This window comes from Lolium rigidum, chromosome 2 (assembly GCF_022539505.1).
Source record: "Lolium rigidum isolate FL_2022 chromosome 2, APGP_CSIRO_Lrig_0.1, whole genome shotgun sequence".
Classification (NCBI taxonomy): domain Eukaryota; kingdom Viridiplantae; phylum Streptophyta; class Magnoliopsida; order Poales; family Poaceae; genus Lolium; species Lolium rigidum.
The window spans coordinates 33,600,905-33,621,712 of NC_061509.1; the positions used below are offsets into that span (position 1 = coordinate 33,600,905).

The 20,808-nt window shown below is 46.7% G+C and overlaps 1 protein-coding gene across 1 annotated transcript; it reads right to left on the reverse strand.

The window, feature by feature from the left end:
• Positions 1-604: 604 nt before the first annotated feature.
• Positions 605-5,382, reverse strand: LOC124689472 (aluminum-activated malate transporter 9-like). Its single transcript, XM_047222997.1, has 6 exons — positions 5,010-5,382; positions 2,334-2,471; positions 1,985-2,254; positions 1,567-1,703; positions 1,329-1,475; positions 605-1,246 (listed from the first exon to the last, which is right to left on the reverse strand). Exons 1-6 carry the CDS (start codon positions 5,380-5,382, stop codon positions 605-607), a joined length of 1,707 nt encoding a protein of 568 aa, XP_047078953.1.
• Between the last annotated feature and the right edge of the window lie 15,426 nt (positions 5,383-20,808).

Sequence of the window (20,808 nt, forward strand, 5' to 3'; positions counted from 1 at the left end):
GGATACTTAATCCCACCTTTATAGCCACCCATTTACGCAGTGGTGTTTGGTGTAATCAAAGTATCTTTCCGGTATAAGTGATTTATATGATCTCATGGTCATAAGGACTAGGTAACTATGTATCGAAAGCTTATAGCAAATAACTTAATGACGAGATCTTATGCTACGCTTAATTGGGTGTGTCCATTACATCATTCATATAATGATATAACCTTGTTATTAATAACATCCAATGTTCATGATTATGAAACTAATCATCCATTAATCAACAAGCTAGTTTAAGAGGCATACTAGGGACTTCTTGTTTGTCTACATATCACACATGTACTAATGTTTCGGTTAATACAATTCTAGCATGATATATAAACATTTATCATAAACATAGAGATATAAATAATAACTACTTTTATTATTGCCTCTAGGGCATATCTCCTTCACTACCACCAGCTCTCATGCACGAGCTAGCTCTTGCACGTGCTCATAGACATTTTGTGATAGTAAATCTGGACCACACATTGATAAAGTAGTACATATTTATAGCTCACTATTATACATGTTGGCTCTATGTTAGCTACATGGCACATAGCTTATAGCCAACAATTAGCTATACTATTAAACTTGCTCTTATAACTGCAGAAGGCTCTTCCGTGTGCTCCTTGAAGTTAGCCTTGTCACTCAGCTCTTCAAATGCATTAACAAGATTTTGTAACCGGGCAACAAACTCGATTAGAAGTGAGGCAAATGTGGCCAGGGATAAGGCACTTGCACTTTCATATGTTTTTGACTCTTCAGCTTCAAGTGGGAAGTTTGGATGGAATGATCTTCGAGCAGGCCAAGATAGTAGTGCCTTGTAATCATCCATTTTTGATTGAGAATCATATATGCTAACAAATGAACTAGCAGGCAAACTCTTATAATGGTTCACCAAAATTTGATCAGCAATTTTAGGTTCGGTCACTTCATTGTTTATTTCTTTGGCATGGACATTACTACCATTGATGGCATCATTTATTCCTTCAGCTGGCTTGCTAGTGTTCCATCTTTCAATATTCACCAGAAGATATGACTTCTCATCAATCTTTTTTTGCAACTCCTCAGCTGCCAAGTGGACTTCAAATAAAATATTTGAAGACCTCAACTTGGTCATTGTCTTGACATTGTTTCCAATCTCACACAACACTTTAGCACCTTCTCTTCCAACTTTATGAATTTGTGCAATAAAGACCTTTCTCTTTTCTGGCGATGCCTAGAAATAAAATCAAATATATATTTACTAAGGAATAAATAAAGAACTTCAACTGGTCAATAAGGAAACTATATTAGCCAACCTGAATTTCTGAATGAATGCAACCATGCAATGCCATGACTGCAAAGTAACAATGCCTCAATGCTCCACCAACTTTCGTGAAGCTCTTCCAAGGATAGCCCATCATTCTGTAAGGGCCATGGGGTGGTTCCCATATAGCAAAACCTAACTAGAAACAAAAACAAATAAAACAATTCAAAACAGACTAAAAAAGGTGAGACCATCTGAATAGAAGTGTTAGCTTTAGAGCTGTATCGCACCAGGGTTTCCTCTTTTACTGATGCCTCGACAGCTTCCCTGTACCCACTATATAGACGATCATCAGAAGTTTGATATGTATGTAGTCTTGATGGTATCCTTTCATACTCCACGCATTTCAGGTATTCATCGACACAACCTACAGTGAGTAGCCAAATCAGCAATAAATCGTAAAACTCAGATGTATCCACTATCCATGGCATTCCAATGACACCATAACAATTTTTTTATACCTTTTTGAAGTGAAACACTAGTATTATGGTGTGTGTATTCATAGGCAGTGCTTTGGTGTTACAAGATTTTAAGAGTAGTGTACAAGACATATGTACACAGAGCAACAAAAAATTGTGCGATGTGAGAAATAGTATAATTGTAAGGCATGGTCTTTAGAGTGGTGTGTCGTACGACTAATGGTTATACCTTCTAACGATTTTGCAACACCGGCAAAATTCTTCGCGACTGAATTGTGCAAATCCTCTCCAGACCAGATTGGGTAAATACATATATTGATTCCAACAGTGAGAGCAGTACCAAGAGCAATCAATAAAAATCTACTTACAACCTTGTCAGTGATCTTCCGTGTGTTGTATCCAGAGACCATGACAATAACGTATGTCACCAAGAATATACGAAATCCATAATCATAAGGCTTCATCTTTGGATGTAGCTTGGCCAAGTTTGTGCAAAAAGCTAGAGTTAAAAATTGATAAGCATTAGCCTACAAGTCTGATACACTTATACGAAATGCACCAGGAAATGATATACGTACCAATAGTAAAGATGCTCGTAATGAGAATCATGTCTTCCATTTTCCCCAAGTTCTTAGACAATACAGCAACTGCTAGTGCAAGACCTCCAGCAGTAAGTGTTCCTAATCCTCTGTTGAAACATTTGTTTAATGTTGCACCTGCATAATAGTGGACTGAATTAACAAAACACAGTACTCATTCTTTTTGAACGTGTTGACAAAGTAAAAAATAGCATAAATAAATATAGGTCCACAATTAGATTCAGGTATACAAAATCATCATAAATAATTGATACTTTTTTTTGCATAAATATGGTGTTTATGCAAACCAACAAAATGGAGTTGCTAAGTAATAACTGCATGCCAACGCCTCCATATTAAGAGGTAAGAAATACATACTTCGAAACATGCATTTGCGCGAATTCTACAATCATTGTTCCAGTCATTAAACTAGGATCTCTAGTACTAGTAAAGCTTTGTGGTGTACTTTCCAACACTCATTATTATAAGTTGAAAATAATGAGATGAACTAACATAAAATAATATGTGCATCTCCACAACCACTTCAACTATGGAAGTAAACACCCCATATGTAGCAAGCTAAAGAAAACATCACTATCATTATTTTTGGTTCCTACTTTCTACTCCACCCCACAACGATATTATGAAAAACCACATCACAGAAAACGATAGCCTTGTTTGGTAAAAATGGTTCAATCCAAAAAAAAATAACTTACTTGAGACATGTTTTCCTACTTACATAGAATTAATCAACATGTTACTTTCTCGAACACTTGTGAATATCAATACACTTGAAAAAAAAATTATCCACATTTATGTTCAAATCCATTTGTAACATGCTTGAAGTACCCGCGGATGCGCACGCGCACACACACACAACGAAATTGGGGTTCATTCTGAAGATCTCAGTAATACACAAGAATTCTAACAAATTATAAATCAAACTTTCGAGTCAGATGATATTAGTCAACCATGTCAAAAATAAACTAGAGATACTATAATTTCGAATGTAGCAAGTTTGATGTGCTACGAAACGAAAGTAAGCAAGGTAGCCCATACGTTTGGATATAATGTATTGTTACTTATATGCTCTATGAACTTTGAAACAAGACAAAATAAGAATAATGGTTGTACATGTTAGATATATTGAAAAGACTGAAACATAACGCCGGAACAAGAGTGAGAGAGAGAGAGGGGTGTAGATTTGGTGCACCTGGGCACCAGTGTGCTTCTTTAAAAATGTACTTTTGAGTTTTAAAAAATTCCAAAATTTATTACGGGAATATGTATACATGGTCAATATACCTGTGCGAAGTTTCGATAGAAAACTCGTAATGTTTTGGGCTATAAAAACAAATTTGTGACAGTATACTTATGTACAGGTATTTTCAAACTAAATTTTTGCATAAAATCTCAATGTATATATCGAGCAACCTATTTTGTTTTGGGTACGGTGGGAGTTTCAAAATTTTCAAAAGAGGGCTCACACTCATGAGTTTTGGGTGCATTGAACACTTCTAATGCTGACACAGGTATATCCGGCGGAGCATCCCTGAAGTATGTACACATTTTACACTGTATATGAAAAATAGCAAATGATTTCTCATTTTTCTTCTACCATTATGGGGGACAAATCTGGAGGGTGACATGGAGTGTGGATGCATATATGCACACGGTATATCCTGTCCACGACTCCACGTACGTGTATGATCTGAATCTGGATGGAAGACTACTTGTCGCTGTTGCTGACACATAAGGGAGTACTTTTTTTTTGCCGGCCGGGAGGACTACGTTTATAGAGACAGTTGACATAAACTTCTATTAGAAGGAAAGATCGGATACTTCTCGAATCTCCAGATTGGAATCTTGCTCACTCCATCATGTAAAATTATGTTCGGCAGAATTAGATCAGAATCGCACGTGAATTGTTTAACCCCAGCTAAAATGACTATGCTCCACACACACTTCACAGGGCATAAATAGTGTGTGTGAAAGAAGCTGGTTTACTAGCGTTACGAGATCAAGTAGCGAAGTGAATAAGTTGACCCTCCGGTGCTCCTCCTCAAATGAAGTTGAGGCGTTATATGCTGGGTTTTTCTTACCTCAGGTCCGCCGAAACTCATATTCAGCCCATGTATATTCGTTTCATTTGTATACATATAGACATACAATATCTATACGTGCTAGAAAAAAAGTCACGTGACCAGATAACCATCCAAGTTGCCTAATTACCACCCCACGTTGTGCATGCGTGGTTTTGAAACCTATTGGTTGCGTACATCTGTTGGGATCCGACGATGGCTCCACTGGGCAACGCAATCGCTATGCCGGCAGAGATCCTGCTATTAAGGGTGCTACACGTGCCGGTATGCTCCGCCATCGTTGTGATATGTGATATCGTAGCCGCTCCAGATCCGCCAATCCATCGATGGAAGGTACCCTCGTGCAAGACAACGCGGACCATACGGGCCACTCCAGGGCTGCACGTATATGTCAGATTTTTTAATTTTATGATCGTACCCTCGCTTAGGAAGGGGTGTGAAAAGAACTCCACCGTTCTTATTTTTATTGCGGCCAAAGTTTTGTTAAGGGTGGTGCACCGGAGCAGAAGTGCGGATCACCCCGTTAACCTAAGCATGAGAGGGAGTTAGTGGCGGACTGGTGTGTGCGACGTACCGATGCTGAACTCGAAGATGAAGATGACGGTGAGGATGGCCCAGATGGAGTGGCTGACGATCTCTTCCGGCTCATGGAGGAAGATGAGCAGCGAGATGATGGCGAGCGCGAGCCCGACCTTGGCCGCAAAGACGGGCCTCCGGCGGTCAGCCCGCACGAATGCCCAGATCTCTGTGGCCCCGGCAGCCAGCGCCTCCGGTAGCCGTGCCACCGCGGAGCAGGCACGGCCAAGAAACCCCTTCTTGGCCCGCCATTCCGCCTCACCCGGCAGGCTCCAGGCCGACGAGAGCAGCGGGACGTCTCCACGCTGGTCCTCCAGCGTCGACCACAGCGAGTCAGACTGCGCCGGCGGCAACCCCGCGACCACGGCCATGGGGGCGCGGAAGGTTCTAGTCTCTAGCTAGCTAGAGGGCTCTGAGATGGCGCGCGTTGGATGAGCCGGATATATTTTGGTGATCTTCAAACACTCTCGATGGTGTACTTCAGTGAGATCGAAGACTGATCGAGGAGAGAAAGTGCATATCATATGCGCGCTTCTGGGTTTTTCACAAGCTGCATGGACGCGCGCGCTGCAACAAATATATAGAGAGAGTTAACGATTGGGCCGGGATGCCTGATCTTCGGAGATACACTGACAGCGATCGAATTCGAGGAATGGACGTGGGCAGCTTGGGACCAAGGAATTATGCATGGTGTCCCCTACTAGCGAATATATATCACAAGTTTGATTAACAACGGCAATGCTGAAGTGGCAGCGTATATAATGAAGCCCTGATCGATCACTTTGACACGTACGTACGTGTTAATTAGTCATTCCTTCCAATATATTTGTTTCAGTCACTAACCCACTATCCTTCCAATATGTTCCCCGTATTTTTCGCACTGTTTCCAGGTACAGAATCCAAATGTGACTTGTACTGTGGTATCGGCCATTTACGATTATTTTCACCTGATTTGTTAGCCATTGTGATGCATGTTCACCTGTACGTACACCACCTCTTCCAAGTTATGATTTCACTTGAGTTAACATGTTATAGGTCTAATTATTGGAGTTTCAACTTGCCATTACAACATGGAATATATTTGTTCCCTCGTGGTGACGAATATGATGACACTAGTTACACATCATGGGTAGCTTAGTGAACCAACAAACTCATATATCCTAGCTACTGCCAAGATGAGGGGATCGGCAAATGTACACGTACGTTAGTTGGCATCATCGGGATGAAGCGTGCATCCAGTCTCACATTCTCCCTAGCCTTGATATAGAAGCCAAAGAGGCTTCGTTGATGGCATTTGTGGAAGCGGCATAATAGCTTGTAGTTGGAGGCGAGGTGGAACCAACACTTGCAGATGAGGGCGGTGTGGGCAAGTGTGGTGGGGAAGCCCACGCGGAGGAGTGACGCGGTGAAGAGGTTGTTTTCGTCAAGTACCTTGGATACCTTGGAGACCATCAATGTCAGGCAATTCTCAAGTGATTCACCATCCACACATGGGGATGGGGTCGTCTCGGTATAGAACATAGAAACATCAGTAGTAACAAATAATGGAAATCACCGTCAATTTCGCAATTGGCCAATTCTCCAAACGGAGCATATTAAAACAAATTGCTCAAAATAAAATGGGGGATCGAAAGAGGTGGGGAGCATATAGGATCTTATAATTGGGGAGTTACCTCACAAACGTCCATAATCTAGCCTCCCCTCAGATGAGCACCCGTAGCCGCATCAAGACAATACTGATAGAGTTTCGGGAGGAAAATGCAGCTATGGTTTCCCACGAGAGATGAAGCACGAATAATCCAGGAGATGGGAAGAGGGGAAAAATATCACCTCTATCAAACCAAGAGAGGGGTCAGATGGTTGATGGTCGCCGTTGATGATGGGCGGAGGCCACTCCTTTCTTCCGGTTGGGAGATGCGCTGGAGTAGAGCAAGATGGATCCGAGTTAGCTATTTGCTTGACCATCGTATCTGGCGTGGTTTAGCGCATTCACACCTCAGTGTAGTATACATGTTTAGTATCAAATAAGATTATCAACAAAAATAACTATGATGTTCCCTATTGTAACAAGAAATGATATTCCCTCCTTAAAATATTTGATATCTTAGTATTTTCGTAAGTCCAAAAAAAGTTTGAAAATTTTAAGAAAACACTTTCCATGATTTACATGTCGATCTATTTGCTTGAAAACCCCCATTTATCTATTGCAAAGGGTTGGATAATATATTTGCACCACTGCTAGCAACAACCACGCTAAGAAACCTCGATAATTTAGTGATTTTAGCAACCATATTAACAATTTTGGATTGTAGAATTCTTGAAATACATAAGAAAACTTCTGGGCACCGGAGCACACTCCATTCTCTTATGTAACCACCCATTAGGGCATATACGATGGGGTGACGCCAGTCTTCTCTTAGGGCTGCCTCAAAAATTGTTGCTGAGTTGGAGGAGAAAGAATAGTGAAAAAGAATTTATTCCCTTAGCTAAGGGTCGATCCTATAGAAAATAAGAGAAGGCGATTTTCAGCATTGTATCACATGTCTTCCCTTAGCAATGTAATGTTTACTAAAATTTAATTAATTCTCGTTAATTATAAGGAGTGCATTACACATTACAGCTATTGACTACTCTTGATGATGTGGAGGACTAAGGGCAGTCGTGTCTTCTATGCCATTGTACATGCCCTTAGAGACCCCTTTGCGGAACGAACTCACGTTAACTCATTGGCATCTTTAACCTCTCAATAAATATAGCTAGGCACCCATAAGTCGAATGAAATTATTAGGATGTAGGGCATGTCTAATGTGGTGTCATTAGCCTTTCCTTAGAGCTATCACCAGAGAATGAAGAAAGAAAAAGTTGGTTTCCTTTCGCCAAGAAAGGATCTTTAAGAAAATGAGAGAAGGATAATTTCTCCAATATATCACATGTCTTTCTATAGCATAATTTCACACAAAAGTTAATTTACTTCTCATTAATTACTAAAAAGACAACCAAAGATTGTACTATTGTAGAAGATGTGGATGGTCTTCTTACCTTGGGGAAGTGATGAATCTTCCACACTTTTTTCCGAACTTTCACTTGAAGACAGGTTTCCCACATGAATATATTGAGACAAAGGGGCATACCATAGATGAGTTTTATAGGAGTGAAGACCCTCCTACTCCTCCCTAACCCTAGCCGTCGGTCCCATCCATCCCTCCTCCTCTTTTCGCCTCCATCTGGAGACACCACCGGGTAAAGCCTGAGCGGTGCCTGCGGCAGCGGGGATTTTTTTTTTGCGGGCGGTACCTCCCTCTCCTTGCGGCACTGGTGACGACATTGATTTTCAGTTGCGGCATGGTGCTACGGCCTTCCATTGACGATCCCGATTCGTTGACTATGGGGGTGGAGCTCCTTGGCCTTGTGGTGGCTAGATCCAAATCCAACTAGGGTCTTGAGCCTCGGCGGGGTTGTGGGTATGGTACCACGGTTATGAGTTGCCGAGCTGCTACAATGGACTGGCACCATGGTGATGCCGTCGTTGTTAGCCTTGGAGGTGGTGGCCCAGTCTACCGGCCTCGTGGCATTGTGGGGTCAACAGTGGCCATGGCCAGTGTGTCGACTTGCCCTGCTGGGAGTTGGTTGCTAGCGTGGGAGTTGTTGGAGGAGGTTGTCCTAGGATCCCTCTCTCGCCATGGCAAAGAACTGCTTGTTTCATGTCTTCATTGATTTATTCAGAGTGTCGAGTTCCGGAAGGCTCCGCCGTCGAACTCCAATGGATGACATGCCGGAGATTGCCAGATTGGATGTATTCGGGCACGCGCAACCATGTGTTTCTGACCGTTTGGTTTCAGAGGAAGCGACGGAAAGCTCTGCAATCTGTTGTCATCGTGGGACATGTCTTCAATTCCATGGTGAAGTCAGTCACGGGGAATGGCATGGAAGCCAATCTTTGAGGATTGTTAATGGTGATTGGAGTCCTGGCAGCGATGATGTTTTGACTTGGTAATTCTTGTTATAAAACCGCGCAAATAAAAGTAGATCAAACGAACAACAAGAACACAGATTTTTACGTGGAAAACCCAAACGGGAAAAACCACGGAACGCACGGCGGCGTATCACTATAATTGGAGGAGCATTACAATACACGAGAGAACAGACCCTCTATGTGCTATCAATATGGTGTATCTTTCTCTCATCTATTCTATGACTATCTTGGACTATATATAGGGGCAAACAACTCTCTTTCTTGGCGGACACGAAATAGAGTTATACTGTGCTACGTCTAGCACGTTTGGCATGCCATAGTTCGTTAGGACTCCTTCCATAGTACAACAGGTAAATAGATTTTGGAACACAATACAACAAACTCCACCTTGAGCCGAAATCCCTTGCAACCCTCATAGATAACATTCAACTCCTCAACTAAAGTCATCATCACAAGTAAACCTTGTGCCTTGAAACGTCCATAGGACTAATAAACTTCTCATGAAGTCAAATTGAGCAAATCAATCTTGGGTCTAGAAAACAACACAGCTGTCAACAAAGCAGACATATGAACCTGGGTATCCTATAAAACCCTAGCAAATGTCTGAGTCTGTGGCAGTGACCTCAAGGGAAAAATGAAACTGCTCAAACATCAAATGACATAAGTCATCATATCTCTTGTGGTGCCTGAACGAGCGCATAGCTCATAATGCAACATCTTCGTGCACATAACATTGTGAAGAACTCATCTCATGGAATCTGAACGTGCTACAAAACTGAAAGCACAAACCTCGGCAAACATACCCATGCAAGAGCATCTGGTACGAAGGGCATCACGTACACCAAAAACTGCCGACTTAAAGGTTAATGAAAAATCCATGACATGGTCAAAACTGTCTCTGTAGAACAACTGTCGGATAAAGGAACCTTAACATGCAATGGAGCTTCAACTCTGCAATAGACCCCTCTTGAAAGAGCAAAGACAACTGAATTGCACTGAAACTTACAGTACTAAATGTTGTAGTATTGTTATCACCAGATTTTGGCGAAAATCAGGGGGTGGGCCGCGATCAAGATGGGCTTGGAAGATTGCACATGGAAGATCTATGAAGCGGCCTTGCACGGAGAATTTGGGCTAGGTTGCCCGTGTATCTTTAATTATGGTAGATTGTATCTAGATTAAAAGTTAGAGTTTATCTCGTGCACGGTTTAGTGCACGCCCACATTAGAAAGTCCGCTGGACTATAAATATGTACCTAGGGTTTATGGAATAACAACAACCAACGTTCAACCACAAAAAAATCTCGGCGCATCGCCAACTCCTTCGTCTCGAGGGTTTCTACCGGTAAGCATCATGCTGCCTAGATCGCATCTTGCGATCTAGGCAGCACAAGCCTGCCCACGTTGTTCATGCGTTGCTCATACTGAAGCCTTTTTTATGGCGAGCAACGTAGTTATCTTAGACATGTTAGGGTTAGCATTGTTCTTCATGCTGCATGCTTTCGTAGTGCAACCCTTGCATGTCTAGCCGCCCTTACGCCTATCTTAGGCGTAGGGGCGGCACCCCGTTTGATCATAGTTTAGTAGATCTGATCCGTTACGATTGCTCCTTGTTCTACAAGGATTAGTTTAATATCTGCAATAGTTAGGCCTTACAAAGGGGGGGAGGATCCAGCGGCGTGTAGGGTGACGTTTGCTAGCCCTAGAAAGGATGTTCCGGGGATCAACCTCGTGTTGGTTTTTAGGCCCTGTCTAGGATCGGCTTATGATCACCGTGCGCGAGCGCGAGGCCCAACTTGGAGTCGGATGATCCGATTATGCGGTGAAAACCCTAAATCGTCGTAGATCTCATTAGCTTTACCTTGATCAAGCAGGACCACCATATATTCGGACACCCCGTCTGAATCATGGGTGGATCGGCTCTTTGAGCCGATTCACGGGATAACCCGAGAGCCGATCGAGGCTCGTATTTAACGTTTACGTGTGTGCCCCGCAGGAAACTAAGCGAGGCATCATCCACACCTTCCTGACCAGGTATAGGTCGGGTGGCACGCCTTGTGATAAACATCGGTGCGTGCGACCAGGAGGCTTTGCGGGCCGTCGCTCAGAGGGACTGGGGCCAGCCGCAGCCCCAGTTGTTCCCGGCTCTACCGTGTTGCCCGTCTCTGCCCGCCAGAGGGTTTCTGACGTCAACACATTCTGGCACGCCTGGCGGGACCGCCTTCGACAGCCACGACATCGCCATCTACATCCGAGATGGCGGGAAGCACTCCGGTCAAGTACGAGGACCTGCCTGATGACCTCAAGAAGAAGCATGACGAAATCAAGGCGGTCCTCGAAGCCGAACTCATCGGCTCCCTCCACCGAACCCGCTCCCATGGCGTCAGGTGGAAGGGTTTCACACCTGAAGGCGCACTCGATGGAGTGGACCTGTCCGCCCCGTCAGAAGAACGCACCAGGTCGCTGAAGTACGAGGATCTGCCCGAAGAGCTCAAAAGGAAACATGACGAGGTCAAGGCAACCCTCAAAGCCGAACTCATCGGCTCCTCTGAGAAGACCCGGCCGCACGATATCAAGCTCGCTAGAGACTCAAGTCCGTCGCCTGGCGTCAATATGGTGGATCTCAGCCACTCCATAGGCCAGCCGAAGTCCTCCTTTGGTGTCAACATGGCAGGGCTTGCAAGCCGCCATGGCAAAGATGAAGCAGAAAGCAGCCACTCCCGTGGCAAAGATGAAGAGGAGGCCGATCCACGCGACCGGCCCCAAGATGATGACGAGCGGTACCCGGCAGGGGAGGGAATGAGAAGCGTGCGGTATCAACGTCCACTCTCCGAGCGCCTCCTCGACAAATATGAGCAGCAGCACGACCGACGTCGGCGCTACGACGTAGATGGTGAGAGGAATTGTCGGTCTGATGCAGAGGTCAGGAGGTACCGTCAACATGATAGAAGCGACGACGGGTACAATCGTCGCACTGAAGGAAGGTCAAGGGGGCAGGATAACATGGATAGGCACTGGAGCTGTCCGTTCTTCAAACATTGCTGGGACTCAGGAATGAGCCGATTGCCAACAATCGAGAACTGCCCAGAATGCAAACAGAGGAAGAAGGACGCCGCTAACGTGTCCGTGTTCGAGCGTCTAGGGCCTCTCCCACCTCGGAGCAAGTATGCTGAGCCCGCTCGGGTAGAAGATCTCGAGGAACTAGAGGACGATGATGAAGAAGATAAGTATCATCGGCCCGGGTGGTGCCCACGATGGGCTCGGCCGTTCCCAAAAGCGAAGGGTTCAGCGTCTGCGTGGGTTGGAAGAAGCCGAAAGATTGTACTGCGCACGCTAAGGAAGGCACGGCCTGATCCGGCCGCCAAAATCCGGCGAGCCCCGGATGAAGAGGGTCGGCCACAAAGAAAAGAGTGGCGCCCCAAGCAGAGGAAAGCCAATGATGATACATCGGCTGGCACAAACATGGTCTTCATTCTTCCATCGGAGTTTAGCGCTCCAAGATTATATGAAGCACTCGTGGCGCAATTAGAGCTGCGGCCCACGGCCGGTCATCTTTGAGAAGCCAAAGGAAAGGAGTTACAGGCATCCGAAGGCCCCGTACGTGCGAGGTTACATCAATGGGCAGCTCTGTCAACAAGATGTTGGTGGACACCGGAGCGGCGATCAACATTATGCCATACTCCATGCTACGTCGGTTGGGACGCTCCAGCTCGGATCTGATCAAGACCAACGTAACACTGAGCGATTTCAACGGCCAAGCATCTGACGCACAAGGTGTTCTGAATGTGGATCTGACCGTAGGAAGAAAAACTATCCCTACGACGTTCTTTATCGTCGATAGCAAGAGTACCTACGCGGTCCTACTAGGGAGGGATTGGATCCACGCCAACTGTTGCATTCCATCCACGATGCACCAATGCCTGATACAGTGGGATGGAGATGAAGTAGAAGTCGTCCGTGCGGATGATTCGAGTCGAGGTTTCAACAGCCGGCATGGACATTTGGGAGACATCGGGCCAAGAGCCGCTCTCAGGTATCAATTTGGACGATCGTGAGCGCATCGACGTGACAAAGAACGGGGTTAGGCTGGTTTTATCCACCGGCCTGACCGTGTAACAGAAGCAAATGTCGATGGATAAACGTAGCGAGACCGATCCTTGTGATCGGCCCCCAAAAAAGATTTGTGAAGGGACATTACAAAACCTTCACCGAGAAAGCAACGGGAGGCCGATTCTAGCGATCGGCCAAAATTATCCTCACCATCCATTCTGCCTGGGTTCGACATGTTATCCAACAGAGCCGATACCATCAATTCTCTTGACAGAATCGGCTCCGGGGGGGCACCCAGGTGGATAAAACACGAGGATATGCAGTAGAGACGTCTCATCGATGATGGAGTATTGAAGTATGGGGGCCGATATACAAATCGGCCGAAAAAATTCAAAAAATTTCAAGCATAGCCGATATGCAGACATCGACTTAAGAATCAATGGAGCAGGGGGTGGATCTTCCCTTCAAGGACCCCTCATTCCCATTCGCAAGTCTCCAAAATCAGCGGCGTTAGCAGCGAGGAACGTGACATCTTCTAAGACCCTGACTAAACGGCAAGGGCAGGGTAGGGGTGGGCCTAACGAAGGGAACATATCTCTTCCAAGACCAGGAGAACCGCCGATGACGAAGCCATCGGCTGTCACTGTCACTTCCGGGGGATGTTGCGCCCAGGGTTGGAGGGCGTCAGAAATGCGGAGACATCTTCACCGGAAGATTGCTGCAGACTGCCGAAGATTATGAGCCGATCTGATCAGCAAGGCGCTAGGGTTGAACTGAAGAAGCTCGGGGGAGGGCGATTCGCCCTGAAATTGCATTACGAGTTGGAAACCGAGGACGATCGACGTGGTCGGCTCACTGCTATTGGCTCGGGGGGGCAGCTCACCTGGAAGGTTCTCTGTTCTGGGGAGCCGATTTTGTTGGAATCGGCTAACTCTGCATCACAACTTGCCTGGAGAATGGTGCTGATGTTGCAAAATTATCAGCTTCAGTATGCAAGACGATCCAGCGACAAGCCTAGAACTATGTTGAGGGCACCTACTCAGCGCCAGATTACTAGCCTGCTGAATCGGCTGTATAAACTGTCAACGGGTGAAAGGTGATCAATTGATTGGCCACGCACGATAGCACTCTCGGACATGGTCGAGCCCAGGCCTGTTTGCCTGAATTACGGGTCCTCATCGTTATTTCCACCCCGGCTGAGGCTCGGGGGGCAACTTGCTACGAGAGGTCCTTTGCTATAGGAAAGCCGATTTTGCTAAAATCGGTTGGCTTTGCATCCCAGTTTGATGTCGATCAATGGTTGCTGAAAGAGAACAGAGCAGGATTATAAAACGTCACCACAGAAGTGATGCTTGTCCTGCAGAAGTGGCAGCTTCGGCGTTTAAATTGATCCAGCAGCAGTCCTAGGGCTCTTCTAAGGAAAAGAGGACCTGGGAGGAAAGGATACGGCAGAAGAATGTCTGAAAGGCCTAGGGTTTACACGATTATGGCCTGGCCCTGTTTGACCAGGAGCTTGAGCCCGGATTGATCTATCTCGGAATTTATCATGAGAGACCGATGCGATGCTATCGGCTTATTTGGCATTGACCAGTTTGGCAATCGGCAGAACTAGTACGAAAGACAATCGGCTAAATTATCATAAAGGGGATCGGCAAAATCAAAATTGGGGAATTTCTTCATTGATAAACCGGATTTCTTACATAGAAGAGCTGATTGCTCTCAAAAGAAAATGCTAGGGGATACATTGCCCCGTCTGCTACTGCTGGCCCTATGCTAAGATCCTATCTAGGGGCCGCTGCTGCCCTCGTCGTCGTCGTCGCCGTCATCGCCACTGTCGGCGCTGCTCCCTGCCGGCTCGTCATCGCTGCTCCAGCGACCGCCGGCAGGACCCTCGTCGTCTTCGTCCTCTTCGTCAACGTCGTCGTCACTGTCGACGTCGCTGAGGTTCCCGGGCCAGAGGTGGCGGCGTTTGGCCGGCGGCTCGTCGGAGGAGCTGTCTTCGTCCTCCTCCTCCTCCTCCTCCTTCACCTCCTCGGAGGAGGTGAAGTCGTCCCAGGAGAAGCGATCGTCATCGCTCTCCTCCTCCGATTCCCCGTCGGCGAGGAAGCGGAGGTCGCTCTCCCCACTGGTCAAGGATTTATCGTCCTCAGACCAGATGGAGGAGGCGTGGTCTTCCATGTCCCATTCTTCTGGTGCGCGAACGTCCGGCGGCGTCTCACGGGAGGAGGAGGACCCGAGGGAGAGTTCCGAGGAGGTGGAGGAAGAGGAAGACATGGTGCGCAGAAGGGTTTTTGGGAGTACTAATGAGGGGAGGACGAAGAGGAGAACTGTTCGATGCAGTTAGATAAAGGGGATGGAGATTTAATTTGCGAACAGTTTTCGAGGGCGTGGTGCCAAAACTGTCAAATCGTGCAGAGGAGTTGGGAAGGCAAGTCGTCATGATGAAACATACTGCGACGGTTCTGCTCTGCCACGACATGACCCTTCGAGGAAAAAACAGAGTGGTTTTAAAATTATCATTACCAAAACTAGGGGGGCATGTGTTATCACCAGATTTTGGCGAAATCAGGGGGTGGGCCGCGATCAAGATGGGCTTGGAAGATTGCACATGGAAGATCTATGAAGCGGCCTTGCACGAAGAATTTGGGCTAGGTTGCCCGTGTATCTTTAATTATGGTAGATTGTATCTAGATTAAAAGTTAGAGTTTATCTCGTGCACGGTTTAGTGCACGCCCACATTAGAAAGTCCGCTGGACTATAAATATGTACCTAGGGTTTATGGAATAACAACAACCAACGTTCAACCACAAACAAATCTCGGCGCATCGCCAACTCCTTCGTCTCGAGGGTTTCTACCGGTAAGCATCATGCTGCCTAGATCGCATCTTGCGATCTAGGCAGCACAAGCCTGCCTACGTTGTTCATGCGTTGCTCGTACTGAAGCCTTTTTGATGGCGAGCAACGTAGTTATCTTAGACATGTTAGGGTTAGCATTGTTCTTCATGCTGCATGCTTTCGTAGTGCAACCCTTGCATGTCTAGCCGCCCTTACGCCTATCTTAGGCGTAGGGGCGGCACCCCGCTTGATCATAGTTTAGTAGATCTGATCCGTTACGATTGCTCCTTGTTCTACAAGGATTAGTTTAATATCTGCAATAGTTAGGCCTTACAAAGGGGGGGAGGATCCAGCGGCGTGTAGGGTGACGTTTGCTAGCCCTAGAAAGGATGTTCCGGGGATCAACCTCGTGTTGGTTTTTAGGCCCTGTCTAGGATCGGCTTATGATCACCGTGCGCGAGCGCGAGGCCCAACTTGGAGTAGGATGATCCGATTATGCGGTGAAAACCCTAAATCGTCGTAGATCTCATTAGCTTTACCTTGATCAAGCAGGACCACCATATATTCGGACACCCCGTCTGAATCATGGGTGGATCGGCTCTTTGAGCCGATTCACAGGATAACCTGAGAGCCGATCGAGGCTCGTATTTAACGTTTACGTGTGTGCCCTGCAGGAAACTAAGCGAGGCATCATCCACACCTTCCTGACCAGGTATAGGTCAGGTGGCACGCCCTTGTGATAAACATCGGTGCGTGCGACCAGGAGGCTTTGCGGGCCGTCGCTCAGAGGGACTGGGGCCAGCCGCAGCCCCAGTTGTTCCCGGCTCTACCGTGTTGCCCGTCTCTGCCCGCCAGAGGGTTTCTGACGTCAACAAGTATCTAGCAGAAAACAATCTCCTTCTTGCACCTCAAATAATCCTCATCACGAACTTAAATAACAAAGCAAAACCTTCACATGCATAACAGCAAAAAACTCGGAGAGCAAAGAGTATAATGCTAGCTACCAACAGGCATAAATATTACCTCCTCCATATTTTTTTTTCTCTGATATCTGAATTGTGTTCTTCATATAATCGCAGCAACATAACATTTGAAACTTGCATCCATAATATCTCCCAACAGGCTATAATTCACCAAACTCCACCTTGAACTGAAAACTATTAAAAATGATGATCATACCAGCGGTAAAATATCAAACATAGGTGGTGCGGAAATCCTTTCCTTTCTTCTCATCGGTCCAAAATAGCAATATGCTTATTTTTCAAAACTATCCAGTATATCCTCATCGGCTTGCGCCAATAACGCTCGCATCTCGACTTGCCATAGGGAAAACCTTGTGTCATAATACAACAGCTGAACATCGTACTTCATGATAACCATAAGTAGATAAAACTGTGATCACAAAGTAGTACAAGCCACAGAAGAATTCTTTGTAGAACCAAACTGCAGAGCAAAAACTAAGAAAAGATAGCACCTGATAGTCTCTTGGGCTGGAGGAAGAAGCACGGAAAGTCAAAAGACCAAAAACAAATCTGAACTAGCAGTCCTGTTCCAAATTGTTTTCACGTGAAGAAGTAGCATATCAGCTTCACGTGAACTAGCAGATGGCCTTTTGATACCTCGCTCGGGAACTTGATCGGGTGATGCGTTGATCGATCTGGACGTGTTGCTGTAGTTGCTTTGGCTGGACGGACGGGAAGTAGTACTGCCGCAGATTGATTTCTCCTCGCTAATTCATGCCAGAAACAGACTCCAACACGGCAGCATGAAACAGATCGGAACGTGGGAAGAAAGTGCAGACAAGAATGCCTTGGTTCTTTCTTGATCGATCGAACGATCGATCTAGTAAGGCGCATGTGCTTCGGTTGGTCGGCAGAACAGCAAAGAAGAATTGCCATCAGACACGGCAGAGCAGCGCATGACGGAAACGCGCGATAAATCACTCAGCACAAATCCCGTCGGTGGATAGATCTCCAAAGACGGTGCTCACAATGCCGACACAAACTATGCCAGATCTCAAAGATTGAATCTCACAAACCGGAAAGTTCTTCACGCCGTAACGCTGCAACGGTTGATCCAAACAAACACGGTGCGATGCTGCCCTAGAAGAGAAGTCTCCTAGAACAGCGGATCGAACTTGAAGCCTGAGGCTCTGATACCACTTGTTATAAAACCGCGCAAATAAAAGTAGATCAAACGAACAACAAGAACACAGATTTTTACGTGGAAAACCCAAACGGGAAAAACCACGAAAAGCACGGCGGCGTATCACTATAATTGGAGGAGCATTACAATACACGAGAGAACAGACCCTCTACGTGCTATCAATATGGTGTATCTTTCTCTCATCTATTCTATGACTATCTTGGACTATATATAGGGGCAAACAACTCTCTTTCTTGGCGGACACGAAATAGAGTTATAATGTGCTACGTCTAGCACGTTTGGCATGCCATAGTCCGTTAGAACTCCTTCCATAGTACAACAGGTAAATAGATTTTGGAACACAATACAACAATTCTTAGAGCATCTCCAGCCGCGTCCCCCAAAGCGTCCCCCAAACCGCGCTGGATTGAGCGTTTGGGGGACGTGTTTTGTTTGTGTCGCGTTTGGGGGACGTCGCTCCCCAGCCGCATCCCCCAAACGCCGCCCCCAAACATTTAAAATAATTTTATTAACACATAAACCATTTATATCAAATGTAGCATATGAATAAAAATGTTTGTGAGGATTGTTTTCAAATTAAATTACAACAAACAATAAAACAAGTAATCAAATATAATAAATAGGGCTAGATGCTACATCAAGGTGCCACAGTATTTCCTTTGATCCTCCACAAATGCTCAACGAGATCAGCTTGAAGTTGCTCATGCACATTGCTGTCACGGATCTCTGCGTGCATGGCGAGAAAATCAGCAAAATCTGCAGGCAACTCATGATCAACCTCCGCGAGAGGGCCTTGACACTCATAGGGACCAACATGTGACCTAACATGATTCTTACGGTCATCCTCGATGATCATGTTGTGCATGATCACACAAGCCTGCATCACCTCCCACATTTGGTCGTGAGACCAGCTTAGAGCACGGTACCGGACAATGGCAAATTGTGCTTGAAGCACACCAAATGCCCGCTCGACATCCTTCCTGCAAGCCTCCTGTCGTGTAGCAAAGTGAGAATTCTTCAGACCTGATGGATTCGAGATTGTTTTGACAAAAGTGGCCCATTTTGGATATATACCATCGGCTAGATAATAGCCTTTGGTATATTGGTGGCCATTGATCTCATAGTTCCATGGTGGAGCATGCCCTTCCACTAGTCTGCTGAACACCGGAGACCGCTGCAACACGTTGATGTTATTGTGTGATCCCACCATGCCAAAGAAAGAATGCCAAATCCACAGGTCATAATCTGCCACAGCTTCAAGCACCACACTGCAATATCCATGACGCCCTTTGCATATACCTTGCCAAGCAAACGGGCAGTTCTTCCATGCCCAGTGCATGCAATCGATGCTTCCAAGCATTCCAGGAAATCCTCTGGCAGCATTTTATGCCATGATCCTTGCGGTCTCTTCCTCGGTTGGCCCTCTCAAGTAGTATTTGTCAAACTTTCCCACCACGGCTCGGCAAAACTTGTACATGCACTCAATGACGGTAGACTCACTCATGCGAAGGTAGTCGTTACGTGTATCGGCGAGTGCTCCGTATGCAAGCATCCTCATGGCGGCGGTGCACTTCTGAATGGACGAGAACTCGAGAACGCCTACAGCGTCGACCTTGAGCTTGAAGTAGGGGTCGAACTCTCGAACGCCGTGGAGGATATTCATGAACAGGCCCTTGCTCATCCTGTACCGGCGCCGAAAATTGTCGGCATGTGTTGCCCCGTCGGCGAAGTAGTCGTTGTGCGGCATGGCATGCCCCTCCATCCTCTGCCGGGGCTTTGACTTCCTTCTTCCCGGCCTTGATCCTCCGCGGCGCGGCCTCTTCCTCTTCTCCGCCTCGGCGTCAAGCATGTCTCGGAGGGACGCGATGATCGGCAAATGCTCCCGCAGGTCGTCGTCGAACGCTTGCTCGTCCTCCGGCGACGGGGCAACCATCTCATCGTCGGCTGTCCATGGCTAAAGCAAAATCAATGGTTAAAATTGCGGCCGAGGCGGATGACGCAACAAACGGCGGCCAATCGCGCCTACCCGGAAAGTCCTCGAGCACCTTACGTGCGCGGAGGTGGGGCGGATTGACGGCGCGTTCCGGGACGCGGCTGGCGACGCGGCGGCGGCGGCACGACCGGCGGGAGCCCCAGCCGCGACAACGGTGCCGACTCTCGGCAGAGATCGGACGCCCAAACGGCCGGGAAATCCAGCGGCGGCGGTGGGATGGGAGGCGCGGGAAGGAAGGAGCGACGAGAAAAGAGGCGCGAACCAACGGTTTATGCAAATAGTCGCCGACATGTGGGAGCCCGCCTCGCTTTTCGTTGTGTCCGGCGTCCCCGAAGCGTCCCCTGTGGGACGGGGACGGGCTCGGGGCGCCGGACACCGTATCGGGCCGCGCCGGACAAAAACGGGCTTTGGGGGACGCGGCTGGAACGCTTTTTTTGTCCGGCGCGCCCCAAATCCCTTTGGGGGACGCTTTGGGGGACGCGACTGGAGATGCTCTTAACTTGTAGCAGCGGTATCGACAAATGAGGGTGCCAGCACAGTAGAAATTCATAGTCTAAACTTTCAGAGTGAAAACCTAAGGTATGTCCTTAATTGGTTCTGCCTCATAATGGTCTTGTTAAGGTATTATTTTTATGAGCGCGAACTTTTTCTGAGTTAATACCTATGATCTATGATTAGGGTGATGATGGTGCATGTGCACTATTCCTCGTCTTTGGAGAAGATGGAATTTTGGTGTTATCTTGGTGGTGTTTGGTCTGCTACAAAAGTACATCATTGTAGT